The sequence below is a fragment of the Falco cherrug genome, chromosome 8, assembly GCF_023634085.1.
Source record: "Falco cherrug isolate bFalChe1 chromosome 8, bFalChe1.pri, whole genome shotgun sequence".
Lineage (NCBI taxonomy): Eukaryota > Metazoa > Chordata > Aves > Falconiformes > Falconidae > Falco > Falco cherrug.
The window spans coordinates 64,365,920-64,384,572 of record NC_073704.1 but is presented as its reverse complement, the minus strand read 5'-3'; the positions used below and the strand labels follow the sequence as shown (position 1 = coordinate 64,384,572).

Below are 18,653 nucleotides of genomic sequence, written 5' to 3'. Positions count from 1 at the left end.
CAAGGTACATATCACACCTCAAAGTACTGACCCCAAAACAAAGTGAGCTGAAGCTGCGATGAGGGCTTGATCACAGGAGGCTGAAGCAGTTAAAAGACTGAAAACCAAACCAAATCAGAAAAACCACACAAATCACACAGCCACCTGTCTGGTCCCGGGACCCACTTTGCTTCTGGCTCCAAAGGGTCGTCTCCTGCACAGAAACAGCCTGGGGGTCACAGCCCCATCCCCCTCCCTCCCAGCAGCTGTCACCCACCTTTGCTGCACACAGAAAGGCGATGGAAGTAGTGTAGGCCACCCCTCAGCAGGGCTGCTCCAGCTTCAAACCGCAGGCCCAGCACTGCTCGGGGGGTCTCACACTGACCTGGAGCAGCTACGACACCAAGGAGGGGCAGCTGCTGTGGGCTTCCTCTCACAGGTGCCTGGCAGCGCTCCAGGCAGAGCCTCTATTGCAGAGACAAGGCACGGGCGGGTCCTGGGGGCATCCCCCAGCACGAGCAGGGACACTCCTCCACCAGCCAACACCAGCACTTGCAACAAAAACCCAGGTCCTCACAATGAAACTGGGGTCCAAGACGGGCCAGCCTTGCCTAGGCAACACTGAGCCACTGGGCAGATGCACAGGACCAAAGAGCTTAGGACAAGCTTGCACTGGGCACAGGGAAAGCACTGGGAGCACTGCATCGCTCATGGAAAACACCCAGGTTAAAAGCCCCCACAAAAATGCAAATATCCTGATGGGTGTTACCTCAGATTGTTTCACCTGCCTGTCACCTTGCTGTGCTCACACACACTGTGCCTAGCGGGCAGAGGGGCAGCAGCTCATTCAGGTCAGGAGCTGTCTGCTGCACTGGGTCGTCAAGGGCAAAGCAAAAGATATCCCAGCTCACTTAACTGCTGGATGCAACTGGAAACCTGACAGGGAATGACACAAAGATGTCGAGGATGATAAGGGCACCCAGGTCTCCCTTCGCTCACTGCCACCCTGAGCAAGGTCCCTCTGATCTCTGCCTGTGCCTCCAGAGCGATGCAAAGGCCAGCAGCACAGTGCAAGAGGCAACAGCACCATTCCCTGCCCCTTCCCTGCCCTGTCCGTGACTGCAGCTGCTACAGGAGAACAAAACCCCTCAATCAAAGACCCTTCAAATGTTTTCCCTCAAGAAACGAGGCTCACAATGCATCAGGAGAAAAATAACAACCAGTGCTGGAACAACTGCTCTGAATGGAGACATTGACTCTAATGGCTCAATTATGCCTTTATTGGGGAGGGCGGCAGGGACGCAAGCTGTGCACAGCATTTCTGACAACGTACGAACAACGCGCTGACTGTCTGCACACCTGGGCTCCAATGCCCAGGCGCAGGGGCAGGACAGCTGTGGTTGCACCTCACCCTTCCCAGAGCACTGGGGCAAGGCCGGGCTGCTCCCAGGTTTGCTCTGCCCCAGCTCCCCAGACCCAGGGCAGGGCAGTCACCAGTCCCCCAACTCCTGGGGACTTTGGGAGGGCCACAAGGAGCTCAGGTGCCGCCATACAGGGCTGCCAGGTATCCGGGAGCCATGGCAGCACTAGGCAGAGATGCCAAGATGAGAAGTCAGTGGTGTTTTTGTGTTTACCCACCAGCTGCAGACAGACCTGCCATGCAGCACCATCGCTGGGCACCCCAGATGCCCACTCCAGCCCCGTGGTGGCAGGCGCCTGCATGGCACTGCCTGGCGTGCTCCCTGCGGTATCCGAGCTCCGTGCTGGCCCCGACTGCAACTGGGGCTTTGTGCCTGCTCAGCACATCGGCATAAGCGATGCCAGCTCCCGGTTGCAGCCGCACAGCCGAGATCAGGAGGAGTGGGGAGGAAGCAGCTGCTATTTTTAACCTGCTTGATCAGCATCCTGCCACATCAACATACCTCGGCTCTGCTATGTGTGCGTGGCTCTGCGGGCCTCACCTCTGCGCGAGCCAGCACACCTCACACAGCAGTTACCAGAGTCCCCAGCCCACACCAGTGGCACTTCCAGCAACCCCAGCAGCTGGGACTTACATTCTCAAAGGATCTCTTCCACAACCTTTATTCCCACAGCTGACCACCACCGAGCCTGCTGGCAGGGCTGTGCCTCTGCCCTGACTCCCAGAGTTTAGGGCAGCTGATGATGACCTGGTCTGCCATGGCGTTTACCATTAAACTCTGCTGCTTACTGACTTTCCAGGCACAGGATCTTGCCAGCACTTTGGGGAGGAGTTGTTAGGGGTCTAGCAGAGCCCTGCAGAGTCTTGTTCACACAAGTGACCCACCACAAGAACCCTGCCCAGGAGCAAGGCTATACTGGGTCAAACCCAGAACACATTCAGCCCAGTGTCCCATCTCCAGCAAACAGGAGATGCACACAAGCAGGGCAACCACTAACGTGTTTGCACTTAAGATCTCCCACCCTCTAACAACGCCCAGCTCAGGGGTCTCCTGAGGCAGAAGCGGTCCCTCTTGCCTTTAGTAAACCTTGACATCTTTCATGACCTTGTCCAGGCTCCTCTTGCAGATGCTGGAAGGTCACAAGGGTCAACTAACCCCTGGGAAAGTTTCCCAAGTGTGCTCCCCTTCACACAACTGCTGCTCCCCCAGACCTTCAGCAGTTTCCCTGCCAGAGCTCCCTGCACCTCTGCCCACGTGGCCCAAGGCAGAGCCCTGCCACAACACGCAGCCCCACGCACATGCCAATGGCTGCAGGACAGCACAAACCGCTTTGCATCACCTGCCAGCTTCCTCGTGGCTGCAGCACAAGTGCAGCAAGGTTGCTCTGACCCAGAGAGATCACTCCAACTGCTCAATGAGCCCCTGATGAGACACAGTGGTCTACAAAGACTGGACATCACTGCAGGAGCTGGCTGAGGAGCAAGCAAGGCCAAGGGCAGGCACAAAAGTGAGGTAGGCACAGAGGGGACGGGGCAGAATGGTCATGGGGAACCCTGTTGTGTTACCCCTGGGGCCTCCACCACCACTTCACTGAGTCCCACAGTCCCATTTGGAAACCTGAGGATGGGGCTGTCCTCTGCTGGCACGCCGAGACTCACCATGCGAGCGCCCACCGTGTGTCCCAGGGCTGCAGGCTTGAGGGAAGGACTGGTGGCTGGGTTTTGACCTGATGCAGCTGGTCCCCAGAGCAGACAGACCCCTACAGCAACAGGGACGTGGGCAACACTGGGCTTTAAGCACAGACCACCCCACATTGCTGTTGATGCCTGCTGGGAGCAACCTGGCTTTCCCCAGCATCAGAGAGGGAACAGCTCCCGAAACGGTCCTTGACAGAGACGGGGAGGGGGAGATGCTGAGCCCCATCCCCTGCAGACAGGTGCGACCCCACGGATGCCATCATCACTGACTCACTCTCACGGCCCATCTGCAGGGGGTCAGAGTCACATCATTACCTGCTCCCGGTCCTCTCAGTAATCCCTAGATTACAGAGTCCCCAGGCGCATCTATTCTCTCATTAATTGGTGGATTTAAGTAACCCCAAGTCGGCTTTTACACAGTGCACTACGAACAGCTGGGTTACACTGCTCTCCTCCCAGTGATCTCCGGATTAGACAGCAGGCATGTCTGTGGGTCCTTCCGACCCGGCTGGAGCTCAGGCTCAGGGAGAGGAAGGGATCTCTAAACATAGTATATCTATATAAATAAAAAGTGTAAAGGATGGGACTGTGTTTTGTAATCAAAGTACTTAAGTGATGAAACAATAACTTCAAGGAAGTTCCCAGATTAATTAAATCCCAATCCAGATGATCCCCAAACAGCAACTCACATCATTCACAACAACAAAATACACAAGAGCTCTCACCCTGAACCCAGCACTGGGAGAAAACACCTCACTTTGTGCTTTTCTGGGGACTACACATAGATTAAAAAAAAAAAAAAAAAAAAGTCACTGTAGCTGCCACAGAGAGCTCTTAGCAAACTGACCCAGAAAATGAAAAAGCTTTTAGGGACCCAGTACTGCACAACCAAGGCTGTAGGTTAGGTGCAGCCCCTGGCTTTTTCTGAAACTCTGCCTGTGTAAGGACAAGTCAGGAATGTGCTCCCTGCAGAAAGCCTGGAAGTGTCACCAAAATCGGGAATAAGAAAACTCCTTAACAGCAGCATAGCGTGGAGAAGCAGGCACTCCTTTATTGCAGTGCAATATTTATATACACATTAGGTGCAACAATCCCCCGTGCATCCAGCACTGCAATAAAGGAGTGCCTGATTCTCCACACTGCGCTGGGGTTATTCCCAGTTTCGGTGACAGAAGGGCTGTGGTGCTCTTCAGCCCAGACAAGCAGAGGGAGAGAAGGATGGGAAGGCCCCTGGGGAACAGGTGTGCACCCAGCTACCCAGGGTAAGGTTTTAATTGTACAGATTGCTTCTCTCTCCCCAAAACAGAACAGAAGAGCCTGAACTTGTCCTCTGCTGGACATGGAGACTGCTTACGCATCCCACAGCTCTGGGGTACCCAAAGGCCCTGCTGAGGTGCCGGTGGGCACACTCACGAGGCCACATTCTTGGTGTCAGGGCGGTGGAGGGGGACCGGCATCGGGCTCCTTCCCATGGCACAGCAGCAAGGCAGGGATAAAGGAAGTATGGGAATGACTGAGAGAGGTAAGTGGGATACAGCTGGAAGTAACAAGATTAATCTAGGAAAAGGAAATGAAGGCTTAAGGACAGATTTCTCAACAGCGAAATTATTCAGTTTGGGAAACACTCCTCAAGGAGATCAAAAACTCACTGGGGCATCAACCAGTGCCCAGGAAAAGGGGTGTGGGGTACAGCTGAGTGGCCACAGGGTGCCATGGCCTTCCTGCTCTGGGGCTTGGCGAGTCCTCAGGTCCGTGCAGCCCCAGTCTGCTATGCCCCATGCCTGCCAGGCAGACGTTGCCTTGGCAGAGCCATTGGGAGGCAGGGATGTCCCTCTGCAGGGGGCCGGGATGGCCCCAGGACACGGCTGGCTCCACAGCGGGCTCACACCATGGCTGCGGCATAAGGGTCCTACCAAGGGTCCTCCTCCAACAGCACAACCACCTGGCCATGAGCCACCTCCCCAGGCAGCCCCAGGTGAGGCCACCGCTCCTCCTCCAGGTGTGCTGCTGGGAACTGCAGGTCCCAGGGGAGCACCCACATCACCTACAGCCATCACTGGGCCTGGGGGCATTTGCACATGTACCCCCCGAATGCACACCCTGAAACCTCACACACTCCACCCAGAGACTCTTCCCGGTGCTTGCCACGGGGCAGGGGTGGGAGGGAACCCCCCCAGAGCGGCCCCATGACGCCTGGGGCACAGGGCATCCATCACACCCCATAAGATTTCCATGCCTGCTGTACCGAACCAGTGGGAAGGGACACGTTTCCATGCCAAAGGGTCACCCAGCCATGTCTATGGCAGGTCCAAACCCTCCACACCAGAGCCCAGGACATCCTGCAGCATCAGGAGAGGGCCGGAACAGAGCTGGAGAGGAGAAGCCCCCTGACCCAGGCACCCGAGGGGAGACATACACAGGGGCTGCACTCCCAGCCGCACTCGTGTGTGGCGTAGGGGCAGTGCCAGGCTGGCCATGGCCGCAGGCCAGCCCTGCTCTCACACCCCCCTGTTCCCGGAGAGACCCACCTCCCCCCGGCTAACACGGTGCTCAGCACCCCTCCTCCATCGAAGACCCTGGCCTGCAACAGGGTGTCTACGGACATGAACACCCTCGTTGGTTAGGTGTTGTCCCACTGGGCTGAGCATGGTGGCCACTGCTCCTGTCCCACCCAAACCGGCTGAGCACACGGGCTTGGCTGTGACTGCCGCCCTCATCAGGGCAGGGAACGCCGAAAGGGGCGTTCATGCCATTCCTCCTCCAACTGTAAGCCAGCAAGAGGACTCAGCAACTTGCCAGGCGGACAGCAATGCTACACAAAAAAGGTGACACACAGCTTGAAGACTTCAGGAGATGGGCGTTTTGGGTCAAACTACTGGAAATGGGCCAGCTTTGGGGGGAGGGGGGCCCTTCAACATCTTTAGCAAGCCTGTCTAAAAGTGGAAGATACTCAAACGGTTTGTTTGTATTCAAATAGTCTCAATTTGTCCTACTTTTGGCTGGGCGCTCAGCAGAATTGTGAATGAAGACTGATTTATGCAGCAGAACAAACCAAGCATATTTTCTGAACATTTTTCATGCAAGACCTGCCATTCCAGGGCAGTACTGCGAGGTCTGGGTCGGCAAACAACCTGGCTGGCATCACCCTGGCACCAGCGCACCGTGCTGGGGCGAACCCTGCCACATCAGCTCCGGGGATGTGCACTGCATCTCAGCAACTTAATATTCCTTGGCAACTAAAGTGGAATTAGCACAATGGCTTCGTTTCCTTCATTAGCAGTACTTCTGAGCACCACACAAGAACAAGGCATTCAAGTGTGTGCTTTTGAAATACCATCCTCACCCTACATTTGCATAAAAATACCAGACCTATTAAAGTGACAACAACACTTCACTAAACCGAATTACATAACCTGGTTTGTTCCCTCAGTTGACACACCAGAGACACCTTCGTTTCCAAAGCAAGCCTTCACCTTCTGAACCCAATTTGGAAGGTTTGTGGGTTTTTTAAACAGAAGACAGGTTACTAGCCACATCATTTTAGGCATATGCTGCTTTCACATGTCGAAAAATTGAAACTGAATTACCTTCCTTGATTTTTTTTTCCACACTAGCATGATCTACCGTTTTGAAGCGCATTCAGCCCTCTTCTAGCAGAACAACCACACGAGGAATCAGAATTCCTAAACAGCACGAGGTGCAGAGAAACTCCCAGCTGATGCGCAGCCATTAAGCACCATCAGGGACCTCCTCCAGGACCACCCCAGCTCCATGAACCTGCTGCACACACACTCCTGGCTATTTCATTCCTATGGAGAGGTTTGCTATAGTTCCCCAGTATGATGCACAAGGCTCTCCTGAAAACACCAGCATACAACTTGGGGAAATTCACCATGGATTACTAGACAGGCTGGATTTTATCACTAAGACCTTGGGTTGGAAAATCCCCAGACCTCCCAGTGTCATGGGATGAAATCACTGCAGGCTCACCCCAGCCCTCCATCCTACCCGAGCAGGAAAACAGAGTTCTCAGCAGGTCACAACAGGGCAGCTGCAGTCCCATTTTTGATTTGCTGGCTGCTCCAGCTGCCTTTTATAACACAGCAACGGCAAATTCACCCTTCCGCAGACCACAGCACAAGGTGATGTGAGCTGGATGGCTGGGAAGTGCGGGAGCTTAGCCCCATCCTGGCCACACCACCTTCCTGGAAGCACCGGCTCGCTCCATCCCTCCCAGCAGGCATGTCCCTCCACCCCTGTGCAGCAAACGGGCTGTGGGGAGGCCAGCATGACCTCGGTGTAGCCACCTGCCACCCAGCCCACAGCACAGGGCACCACACGGGCTGCCCCGAGCATCCCCTCCCCTGCTCTGCAGGCTGCCAGCACCCAGGCACTTCGGTTCAGCTCCACACAAGCTGCGTGAAATTGCGTATGATCATTTTCTGTGGCTCGCCAAGGTACCCAAAGCTTTCCATTACTGTATTAAGCCAAAGATTTTCCCACTAGATGAACCCTCCCTTAGCCATGTGCTGTGGTCATAAAATTCCCAAAGGCTGGTCCTATGTCGGCTTCCTCTAGAGCCTTAGCAGAATAAAACAGTAGAGTAAAGCCTCTTCAGCTCCTAATTAAGCTATTAATAAGCCCGTTCCAGTGTGAGGTCTGGTTTTTGAAGTTTCACGTGAGGGGTCAGTGCTGCTGGGAGGGATGGGGATGGCGGGGGGGTTGGTTTTGCTTTACAGCAGCTGCATTTCCCTCCCAAAGCGAGGGAGCAGAAGGTGCCGTGAGGGAGCCGGTGTGAAGCCAACGCTCCCCGGCTGTGGGGAAGGGCAGCAGCGGAGCCGCAGCTCCGGCCCGGTCCCTCCCTCGCCCCCCCGGCGGGGGCCGCCTCCCGTCTCCCGGCGGCGGCGCAATGTACGGGCCGCGGCGCATCGCCCCAGCCGGGCCGGGCCCGGCCCCCGCGGCCCCTCCGCTCCCGGCGCTATGGGAAGCCGCGCTCAGAGCCACCCATACGCTCGGCCGCGGCGATGACATTATCCGTGTCTAACAGTTTTGGCATCTCTTCGCCTCTGCAACACGCAAGTCAGAATACGTATTCCTTCCTGCAGAGGCTTGTAGGAAAATAGCCCCGAGACAACTATTTAATTTCTGTAACAAGAATTGCACTAGCATCCGCCGTGTTTCCTAACCTGACGAACCCAGCTCCGGTGACAGGCTGCCTGCGGAACCCGCTAACGCAGTCATAACCCCGTGAAGCGTATTTTGAAACCCCGGCCGCCCACATCCCTCCGGCTCCGTGAGCCTGACAGCCCCCGGCAGCGCTCAGCCCTGCCCGGGGGGCTCCGCTCCGGCGGGGAAGGGGCTGGCGGAGGGGCCCGGGCTCCCCCCGCTCCCGCCGGCCGCCCCAGGCGTGGGAGCAGCCCCGCGCCGGGGCGAAGGCGCGGGGGCTGCCCGGGCGGGGAAGGCGGGGCTCGGCCCCGACCCGCTCGGTTGCCCAGGGAGAGGCGCGGGGCTCCGGGGCGGTTCCCGATACCCCGTCTCGGCAGCGGCCGCGGCCCCTGCAGCGCACCGGGGGTCCATCCCGGCTGGCTCCGGCGTGCGGGGGCTCGGAGCCCCGCGAGCCCGGCTCGGGGGAGCGCAGCCCGGCGGGAAGGCGGTGGGAGCCCGGCGGGTCCGGCGCTGCTGAGTCACCGGGGCCGGTGAGCCGCACGGCGCAGCCCGCACGGACCCGCCGGCACCGCCGCTGGTACCCGCCGCCGCGGGGCTGCCCGGCACGGCCCGGCGCGGTGCCCCGGTCCCTGGCTCCAGCGGCGGCCCCGGGGGTCGCGGGGAGCGGCGGGGGCGGCGGCCGGGGGCCGCGGGGTGGCCCCACCTGCTGCGGGCGGGCAGGGGCCGCCCCGCCTGCGGGACGCGCTCACCTTCAGTGGCATAGCTGTGGTCTCGCAGGAAACTGCTGCTGATCTTGCGGGTCTCAACGTCCTCCTCCATTGACGGCGGGCTGGCGGGCGCGGGGCTTCAGCAGCCGCAGCCGCGGATCCATCATCCCCCCCGCGCCCTGCTCCGCGGCGGCCGGCCGCGAAATGCGGCGGCGGTGGGGGGGGGGGGGGGGCGCAGGGGCGGTGGAGCCCGCTGGCTCCTCCCATACGGCACGGCACGGCACGGCACGGCTGGGCTGGGCTGGGCTCGGCACGGCACTGACCGGCGAGGCGAGGCTTGGCGCGGCGCGGCGCTCGTCCTGTCGGGCACGGCGCGTCCCGGGCGGGCGGAGCGCGGCGCTGCCCATGCCCCGGGATGCTCTTGTCCGGGGGACGCTCCTGTCCCGGGGGGACGCTCCTTCCCGAAGGAGTGCTGCTCCCTGACTTGCCCGCCCCAAACAACACAGCCAGGGTCCAACACGAGGCCCTTTTTTGGCAGAGAAGGACCTACAGCAGGTAGATGCCGGGGGTCCCGGGACAGGGGTGCCGTGGGGGCAGCCGTGCCAGCGGTGGTAAGGAGGCGGGTGCCCACGGGTGCCTTGCCCAGGCTCGGCTCGACCCGCCCCGGCTACGGGAGGGGGCAGGGATGCTCGGTCGTTTGTGGCTGTGAAGGTCAGTGCAGGTGCGGGGGTCGGTGGCAGCGGGGGAAGAGCCACGAGCACAGGGGCTGCGGGAGAAGGGAGCGCTCCTGAGAGCACACCTCTGAAAGGGCTGGCTGGATTCTGGACATGTCACCTGGCACACGCTGCCGGCAACAATTGCTCCCTGTGAGCGTTTTCTGTCTTGATACAGGTCAGGAAGAAATACGCCTCTGCACTAACTGAGCCACTGGCAGGCACAGGGAAGAAATTCGTGGGGGGCAGGTTCCTCCAACTCCACAGCACAGCTCTGCCATGGCACAGGAGCGTTCTTGATAGCCCAGCGGCACGTCAGTGGGGAGCATTATTGTTACTGGGAGCGGAGGGAAAATAAGGAATGCAGAGGGAACGGACAAAGATGCTGGGTAACATTGCAAATACAGTGGTGCACTGCAGCTCAATTTCCCCTCCAAACTGTAGTATCATAATTAGTATCTCATTGAGAAGGTGCAAGATTTTACAGCCTACATTATTGTTCTGCTGAGATCGCACTGCCTCCTTGGGAGCAGCTTTTGTCAGGGGACATATGGTAGATAGCATCTCTGAGCAAGAAGGCTCAAGGACTCCAGTCCATCCGCTATGCACATCTTGTGGATTGGGCACTCCACGCCACCACTGCACTGCTGCATGCCTTTTGGAGGAGCATATGGATCCCCTCAGATGAGAGGGAAGGCTCCTTCTGGCCCGTGTCGTGACCTTGTGAGAAAGGTGGATCCCCAGGCTCTCCGCTGCCTGCCTCCCCAGGACACTTTCTGACATGCTGTCACATGGAGGTTGATATAAGGCATTGTAGAAGTGTACCTTGGAGAACTCTGGCACTTACTCATATGCATATATAACTTCAAGGATTTGTCAGTCAGCAACATCACATCACAGGCCACTCATTAATACAGGGATTACTGATGTGACAAGCCAGAAGCATTCATCAGACAGGCATGAGCCTGAAGTCTCCATTCCCAAAGCCCTCACTGAATTATTCTGGAATGTGAGTTCCTTGCAATAATCACCAGCCACATGCCTGAGTTAAGCAAACACACTGTATTTGTGGCTGACACTGCTCTCAGTTGCAGTGTGCAAGATCCACAAGTTAGTCTGAATTTACCCACTGTGGCAAGGCACAGGAGCTGGCCATGGCTTCACGGCAAAGCACAAAGATGCAGTTACCAAAGCTCTCTTGCAGGCCAGAGTCACCACAGTAACGTTATGCTTTAAAAACATTTGCATTGCCGGTAGCTCCTTGTAGACACTACAGTGCAGGGGAGCGGACCCGAACATGGCGCAGCAAGACTCAGAACTGCTGCTGGCTGTGGACAAGCCAACTGACACCTCCATGCTTGTAGCCTCCTGACACCAAAGGGAAGGGAAGGGTGCAGACCTCACACAGGGAAAGAGAGAAAAAAGAAGAAAGGAAAAGGTTAAAACCAACCCAAAACACTACACCCAGGAATGAGATTGCTTCTGTCTACAATGTGCGTTTGCCTGCAGGTGTGCACTTGCATACGTCACGTAAGGCACAGGAGCAATCTATCTTGAACAATCCCAACTCCAGAAAAGTAAAATAAAGACAGAGTTGTAATAAGCAAATGTTACCGTATTGCATCCTGCCTTCAGATCTCAGACGGCAAACCTCAGCCAAAAAGGCAATGCCCGGCTGAGTAACAAGCCTCTGCAATGTTTGTGAATATTATTTAAGAAACATAAAGACAAATCAGCAGCCTCCTTCCCTTTCTTTTCAGCAGGCTCCATCTTCAGTGTATTTCCATTTTAACGGGTGCCAAGTCCTTTTGCCTCTATTAACTAGAAAAATTATTATTCTCATTGTGCATGAATTATAATTATGTATTCATAAGTCCTGCAGAGTTTTTCAATACACCGTATCATTTAAATACATCCACAAGCCACCTGTTTGTTATGCAATGTGCATAGGAGCTGCATCATGAAATCCATTTATTCTCAGCTTTTTAAAATCCAGGAACAAGCCTTTACAGTAACTAAAAGCATTAGCTGTCCTAAGCAGGAATCCATTTGCAGATTAAATTCGCCAAAGGTCAGCTTGTAGCTGTCACTGTTTTCCAAACCCCCAGGTGTCTACCGTGTTATATACTTTTGACATCTCTTGAAGAGCCAGGACACTTTCCACGCTGCTGATTTTTGCTTCAATTAGAATAGGTTTAAGAGCCCCTGTGCACAGGTTTCTGTGGGACCTAAGCAGTGTGTTAAGAATAATTGAATCAAACCTCCGATTTTATGCTCAGCACAAAACTTCCTTCACCTCATTTATTTTACCTTCATGTCCCTGAGCATTAAATATGTTTTCCTATTTACTGGTCTGGGTTAGAACACTAGCTTCATTTTTTTAGCTGTTAAATACAGAATCATAGAATCGTTTAGGTTGGAAAAGGGCTTTAAGATCACCAAGTCCAACCATTAACACAGCACTGCCAAGCCCACCACTAAACCATGTCCCTAAGCACCACATCTACACATCTTTTAAATACCCCCAGGGATGGCAAACATTGTTAGATAACAACATTTCTTTTAAACTTCTAAGAATAATTTCTATTGATTAACCAATAACCTAAGGCCATGGGCACATGCTGCTAGCCCCGTACTGCCCCTTCATACCGGTGGAACATCATCCTGCTCCAAGGGCAGGATGAGGAACCGTTCCCTGGGAGCAGAATGGTTCCCACACTGCAGCATCTTCAACTGCTGCTGCCACGTGGAGGAAGATGCCTCTTCGGAGACTTGAGTCACTGAGCAGCTTCTCTGCATGCCATGATCTGTGTTTTATAGGAACGGACTTCGCAGTGCTGCAGATGCTCCCCAAGAAACCCGGCACATGGTGGGAGCAGGGTGCTGGGGGGAGGCAATAACTATGCCTAGAGGAGATTGCAATGGGGAGAAATATTTAATTGCATGTGTTTGAAAGAGAAATACCATCTTTCTCAACAGTGCACTTTAATGCCTATGTAAATTGATTAGAATTCCTGATAGCTGTTGTGCCAATCATTACTTTGTAAAGTGAAGCAATCCCTTAGACCTTGTTGGCTTTGGAAAGGCCACTGTCACTCTGAAAACACAGCTTACTCCACATTGCTGTTTTCTTGTGTGGGAAAGAAGTTTTCTCCCGAGGAATGCTTGTAGACTTAACGAACTAAGGACAGGAGGCAATCGGTGGCTACCACTATCTGCACTAACCAGGTTTCCGTAACTTCAGTGTATGAGAGCACGCCTTAACCAAAAGCCCATCTCTGTGCGGGACAGGAAACCAGTGTGAGTGTGACACCATTCTGTGGCTGGCACCTCAGTCAGCACCTAATTTTTGATCTCAGTGAAGGTCATGTCATAAAATTACTATTCCTAGAGGGAGAGCACTTAAAGCTCTTGCACGATTACTCTTATCATGTCCAGTTCCCCATACATTTACAAACATGCTCCAAGTCCTTTGGCTTGCAGATTCCAGTAGACACAGCACTTCAAATCTGGGAAGCTAATTAAGCAGCAAAAATGGGGTAATTGCACTCCTATTATCCCACATGTAACTGGTGTCAGCCCATCAGGTTGGTGGCTGGCTGGCTGATATTTAAGGGGGGAGCCCAGAGGGAAAGGGCCTGCCCCAGGGCAGAGACCCCTGTGCTGCAGGTGCTGAAAGAGCCACATTACAGGAACCCAGAGCTCCTCATCATCCCCAGCGCTGAACACATCCAGTGCCACAGCCAAGATGTCCCTGGGTTGGCCACATCTGGTGGGAAGCCCTGGCCACTGCTGCAGGGAGCAGCACCTCTAAGCAACCACAGCAGACACTCAGGTGTCCAGCTCCTGCTGAAACCAGAGGTCTGGGTGCTGGTGGCTCCCACCTCTATGCCAGAGCTGAGCCACAAGCCAGGCTTCCTGCCAGAGATGCAAACGTGGGACTGCCTGGGGTGTTCAGTGCAGGACTGGCAGCATTCATTGCCTGGCAGTGTGCTGGGAAGAACTGGTTGCATGTGGTTCTGCCTTCAGGCACAGCCCCGAACCCACAGGCATCACTGAGCCCTCAGTCCCTGCACTCGCCCAGCTGCAGGGCTCAGGCAGCACGTGCCCCCTGCATGACAACACGCTGTTTCCAGCCATGCAAGGGGAACAGAACCTGGCAGGGCAAGTCCTTGTCTCAGGCACCAGTGGGAAAAGATAAGCGAATCAGGAATTACAGCCTTTCTCTGGAAATGCATTGCCAACAGTAACTGGGTGATTACACCAGTCACCCTTCAGCCAAGCACCCTGCATGGAGTCTGGAGAAACAGCCTCCTTCAGCAGCCTTTGGGGGCTTCGTCACTTACTCAGTGCCTCTGACCCTGCTCCCAAGCATACCTCAGAGACCCCTGCTTGTCCCTGCCATGCCAGGACCCACGCTGCCCAACACTCCCGAAGCTGCCTCAAAGCAGCACCCAGTCCTGCATACCAGTGGTTCACTCCACAGACAGAGACATGGGCACCAGGTCAGGGACATCTTCCCAGAGGACAACGGACACTCAACTGCTTCACAGCAAGTGGATAAATATTATCCGCACCATATAGCTGAGCACACAGAGAGGGCAGTGCTGCTTGTTTACAGCCCAGGGAGCCTGGGGAAGGCTCAGGAGGGGCACCAGCTCGCCATGACCAGCAAAGACCATTCCCATGCAGTCATCAAAGGACATGCAGTGCAGGTGAATGTGCTCTGAATGAGCATCCTCCCAGAGAACATGCGGGACCATCCTCTTCACCCACAGATGGAGAGCTCAGCTGTTGCACCATCACTGGAGAATGTCCATGAGTCTCACCACACATTAACAGACACACTGAGCCCCCTGTACATCCCCCAGCTCGTGCCTTGGAACTGTGCCCCTCTGCTTCTCCTGTAGCACACCAAAAGTTGATGTGATTTCACTACACTAAGTCAGTTTGTTTCTCACATTTTCAACTATAAGTCACATAAGAAAGTCGGGGAAGCCATCACCCATATCTGGGATGAAGTCCCCATAACAAAAACTTTAATTAGCATGACTTCAGGAAGACCAATAAATTACTGAATTAAATCAAGATCAAGAAAATTGAGCAGTCAGGTCACACACAGAGGGCAAGCTGCAGCCATCTCCTTCACCAGTGCCGGAGAACAAGGGTCAGGACCTCGGGGCAGAAAAGGGAAGAACCAGTTCATCAGATGCAAAGCAGGCAAAGACTTCTGTCTCCCAAAGGTCATATGATAAATTGATCTACTTGGCCTTCAGCCCTGCTATGCACTGTTACTGTTACAAGCTGTACATGATTAACAACACACCAGTAACGAGCGCTGCCACACACCCAGCCTGGCTCAGGGAACAGCTGCTCTCCAAGTGCTTTCTCACCTATCTTCAACTAGTCTGACTGACTTCTGCGGCATTTTAGCAGGCCTTACCTCATTTTTACTCTTTTCCTACTAAGCATTTTATGTCAGGGTCTGAAAACAGCCTCCCTTTGCCTATCTACTGCTTTTGCCCTTTCTTTAAGCACACCCCCCCCAGCACCCATTGCCAGCAGTTGTCACTTGTTTTCTCCTGAGCCAAACCTTTGCTCTCCCTTCACACAAGCCGCAAGAGCCACAACTGAGCTAGTGGGACCTGTTTTTTCAGTGCAACACCAGATGGATTTTGCTCAGGCAGTGTCAGGGTGTCTGTGTGTGACTGTGCACAGCCTGCATGTGCGGTACGGAAGAGCTGTGCCAGCACAGAGCTCCCCGTGTGCTGGCAGGGCTGGGCACTTCTACATCATCAAGTGCAACCATCAGACCTTGGCATCTTTGGTCACAGCGGAACCATTTGGAAGAAGGAACATTCTTGTGCTAAATGACCAGGGTTGCACAATTTGTTCTCTGCTCTCCTGAGAGCAGTGATGACTGATGACCATTGCAATTATCAGGGCTAATAATCAGTAGGAACTCTTCCTGCAAGCTCAGACTGCATGAGACAGAGAGATGTGTGTATGGATCTCTCTCAGGTAGGAAATAACTTTCCTCAGCCATGTTTTTTGATATTTCCTTTGTATTATCCTACCATGTACTTTGGGTACACTGTTTACTGGTACTTTTATCTATATAAGAACTTTATATATATAAGGAAATACTTATCTTACGGATTGCAAAGGTGACATGACAAATCAGGGAGAAATAACAATGGACTACATTGAAATTAGAAAGAGAGGTGTCTTATTTCTATGTCTCTTAAGCAGCAGACCTGAATTATCTCCTGGCTATTCCTCAACAAGTTGACTCATTTTTCTGCAGTTTGCCACCCTGCCGTTCTCCCAAGAGCGGGGTGATGCTGCCGAGCACTGCAGCAACCTCACTGCCAGCGCTGCGGCTTCCTGGGGCTCCCACTGGACCCACGGGTGCCTTGGACGCAGTGACTTGCTCGAGCCCAGCACACAGCCAGCAGCCTCAGCAACACGGCTGCTGGGCAGCACATGCTCACACACGTCCTTCCCCCAGCAGGGCTTCAGGAGGGCAGGGATGAACCCACCACTGAGAAAGGGACTTTCTCAGGCCATCGCTTGTCCAGGTGGATGCTGCTCTATACCCAGAGCCTCTCAAGGTACCAGCACCCACCGCATTCCCTGTACACAAACCTTCCCCTTACCAGACCTTGCCCAAAACCAGCACCAAGGTAAGGGCTCTGATCTTGCCCACATCCGTGACAGCCTGCAGAAACACTCCTGAAGCCAGGCAACGTCCATGGGAAGCGGGTGTCCTGCTCTCTGAGGTCATACTTTAACTGCAGGATCCTCACCCCAGTGCTAAACAGAGCCAGAAAGCGAGGCGAGGGGCAGCCCTCGGTGCTGCGGGCCCAGCACCACACAAAGCCCCGCACCACTCCCAGGAAGCCTCAGGGGACACATCGATACCTTGCAAAGAGCTGGCTGGGCTTTTGCCTCCTTTGCCAGTGGTGCATCCCCGCTGAGGGCTCAGTGGCTCAGCCACACCACTGCAGCCACAGGTGGCTCACAGCTGCCGCTGCTGCTGCCGACCCCTCACCCCTCCACCAACACCAGCCTTCTCATCCCCCGGCACCTCTGCCACTACTGCAAAGCCTGTTTAGACCTTCATGCGGCATTCTCACCTGAGAAACAACATTGTTCTTAAGGCATCAGCACAGGAGTTTAATCTCAAATGCAGCATTTCTAAAGCCAAAACATCTGTTTACCAAATCACTCCTGTAATGCAACAGATACCGTAACTCTGCAACTGCAATGCAAACACAGCGCTTCCAGGAAAAACTTGTTATGCATTATTTCTTCCTTTACCCTGCGGACAACCTAGCCATAACATACTCATTTTCTCTATATTATTACTAAATTATATTATTGCTAAATGCACAGCAGAACACATATGAGACCCCAAAAATGGAATGAGGCACATAATATTTCATGAGGGTCCAAGATGTCAATGTCCTTTAAAGGATACAGAGTGAACTGTTAGTCACATGTTCCTCACATCAGAGATATAATTAGCTTAAATACTTACATAGCAAATAGGATTTGCCATTTCTGAAGATTAAGGCCACACATGTTACAGCATCAGTGCATCTGAACTAGTGGAGCACAGTCTATGCTAAGGAGTAAGTTTTTGCTTAAAAACAGCTGCTCTGAGCAGCGCTGCAAATGACGTCTTCTGTCGGTGTTGGGGTTTTGTTTGGTCCTTTGGTTTAGTTTTTAACCGGAGCAACCAGCTCCACTGCACTGTGACAACGGGAAGCCAAAACCTGGCTGGAGTCAGTTAGGTACCCAGGTCTGAGACACCACCGCCGCAAGACACCGATGCAGGAGGTCTCCTGGGGACTCGGAGCACTATATATAGAGCATACAGCCCCTGGACATGGCACCCTGTCACACATAAATACTGGCTCCTTGCTCCAAAGTGCTTACAGCCTACTGCAGCGAAATGTGACACAAAGAATAGGGGAGATGCAGGATGACACTGGCACGTTGTTCATGAGATAACCATTATAGGAAGTCTAAGGCTAACTACATCTAGTGAGCACAGAATGGAAAAATAAAGGCAATATTCCGTTTTGTCCATTTCCCTGTTGATTTATTTTCAGTTGGTACAGAAACTCACCATGTTATTTCCACTATTTCATACAGGGATACAACTCCCCAGATGATTTCTGTGAGGTTAGGTCACCACATAGGAGGGGAACATGTCAACTCGCACATCCATTTGAGTGGAACTGATACTGTAAAATCATACTGAAGGTCATCTGCTTATCCTCATCTGGCTGCACACCTCAGCCGTGCACACCCCTTTTCATCTGCTGTTCACAAAACTAACGCACACAGGCTGGGCTCTTCCCATCATCTCAGGGACAGGCTGTCGCTGGCGGGTACGCCTGTGTGAGCTGGCTTCCAAAAACTGCTTCTCATTCATCCCTCTCCTACTTAAAAATTTTGAGTCTCCAAGCCAAAGGCAAAAAAACAGTCCCGTGGAGCAAAGATGGCAATCGCACAATACAGTAATAATGAAAAACAAAACCAAACCAAACCTGTAAAGCTATCAACCAACCAACAGACTGCAAACTGTTTACCCATCAGCTGCATGATCAGAAGAAGCAACAAAAAGAGAAACTGGGATCAGTTTGAGTGCAGAAAAAAAGCAAAGTTTGTCACATAATGTATTTCTACCCAGCACTCAGACGCTTCCCCACATATCCTGGGATGAGATACTATTTCTGAGAATGACTGGTTAGCCTTTATTGCTGTTAAATTAGCATTTAATATGCAAAATTTTTTATGGCCCCAAAGGTGGATTTTGTTTGAAAGGATGTATGCCGATATGAGTCACCAACACATCTAGGTCATTTTGAATCATATATCCAAAACTGCAATTACTCCACTGTCTTCATTTAATTTGAACATGGACTACATCAAAAAGTAATGAAATCACGTTATAAG

General features: G+C 53.7%; 1 protein-coding gene across 3 annotated transcripts in view; it reads right to left on the bottom strand.

The window, feature by feature from the left end:
* The window catches only part of PPP2R2B (protein phosphatase 2 regulatory subunit Bbeta), a 100,764-nt gene that overhangs the window by 58,644 nt on the left and 23,467 nt on the right, over nucleotides 1–18,653 (bottom strand). Inside the window, exon 1 of one of the 3 annotated variants that reach the window (XM_055719306.1) lies at nucleotides 9,013–9,195. The exons of the other annotated variants lie outside the window; for them this stretch is intronic. Coding sequence (XP_055575281.1) covers nucleotides 9,013–9,082 — 70 coding nt within the window. The 5' untranslated portion in view covers nucleotides 9,083–9,195. Of the gene's footprint in view, nucleotides 1–9,012; nucleotides 9,196–18,653 lie in introns of those variants that run through there. 3 annotated transcript variants of the gene reach the window in all.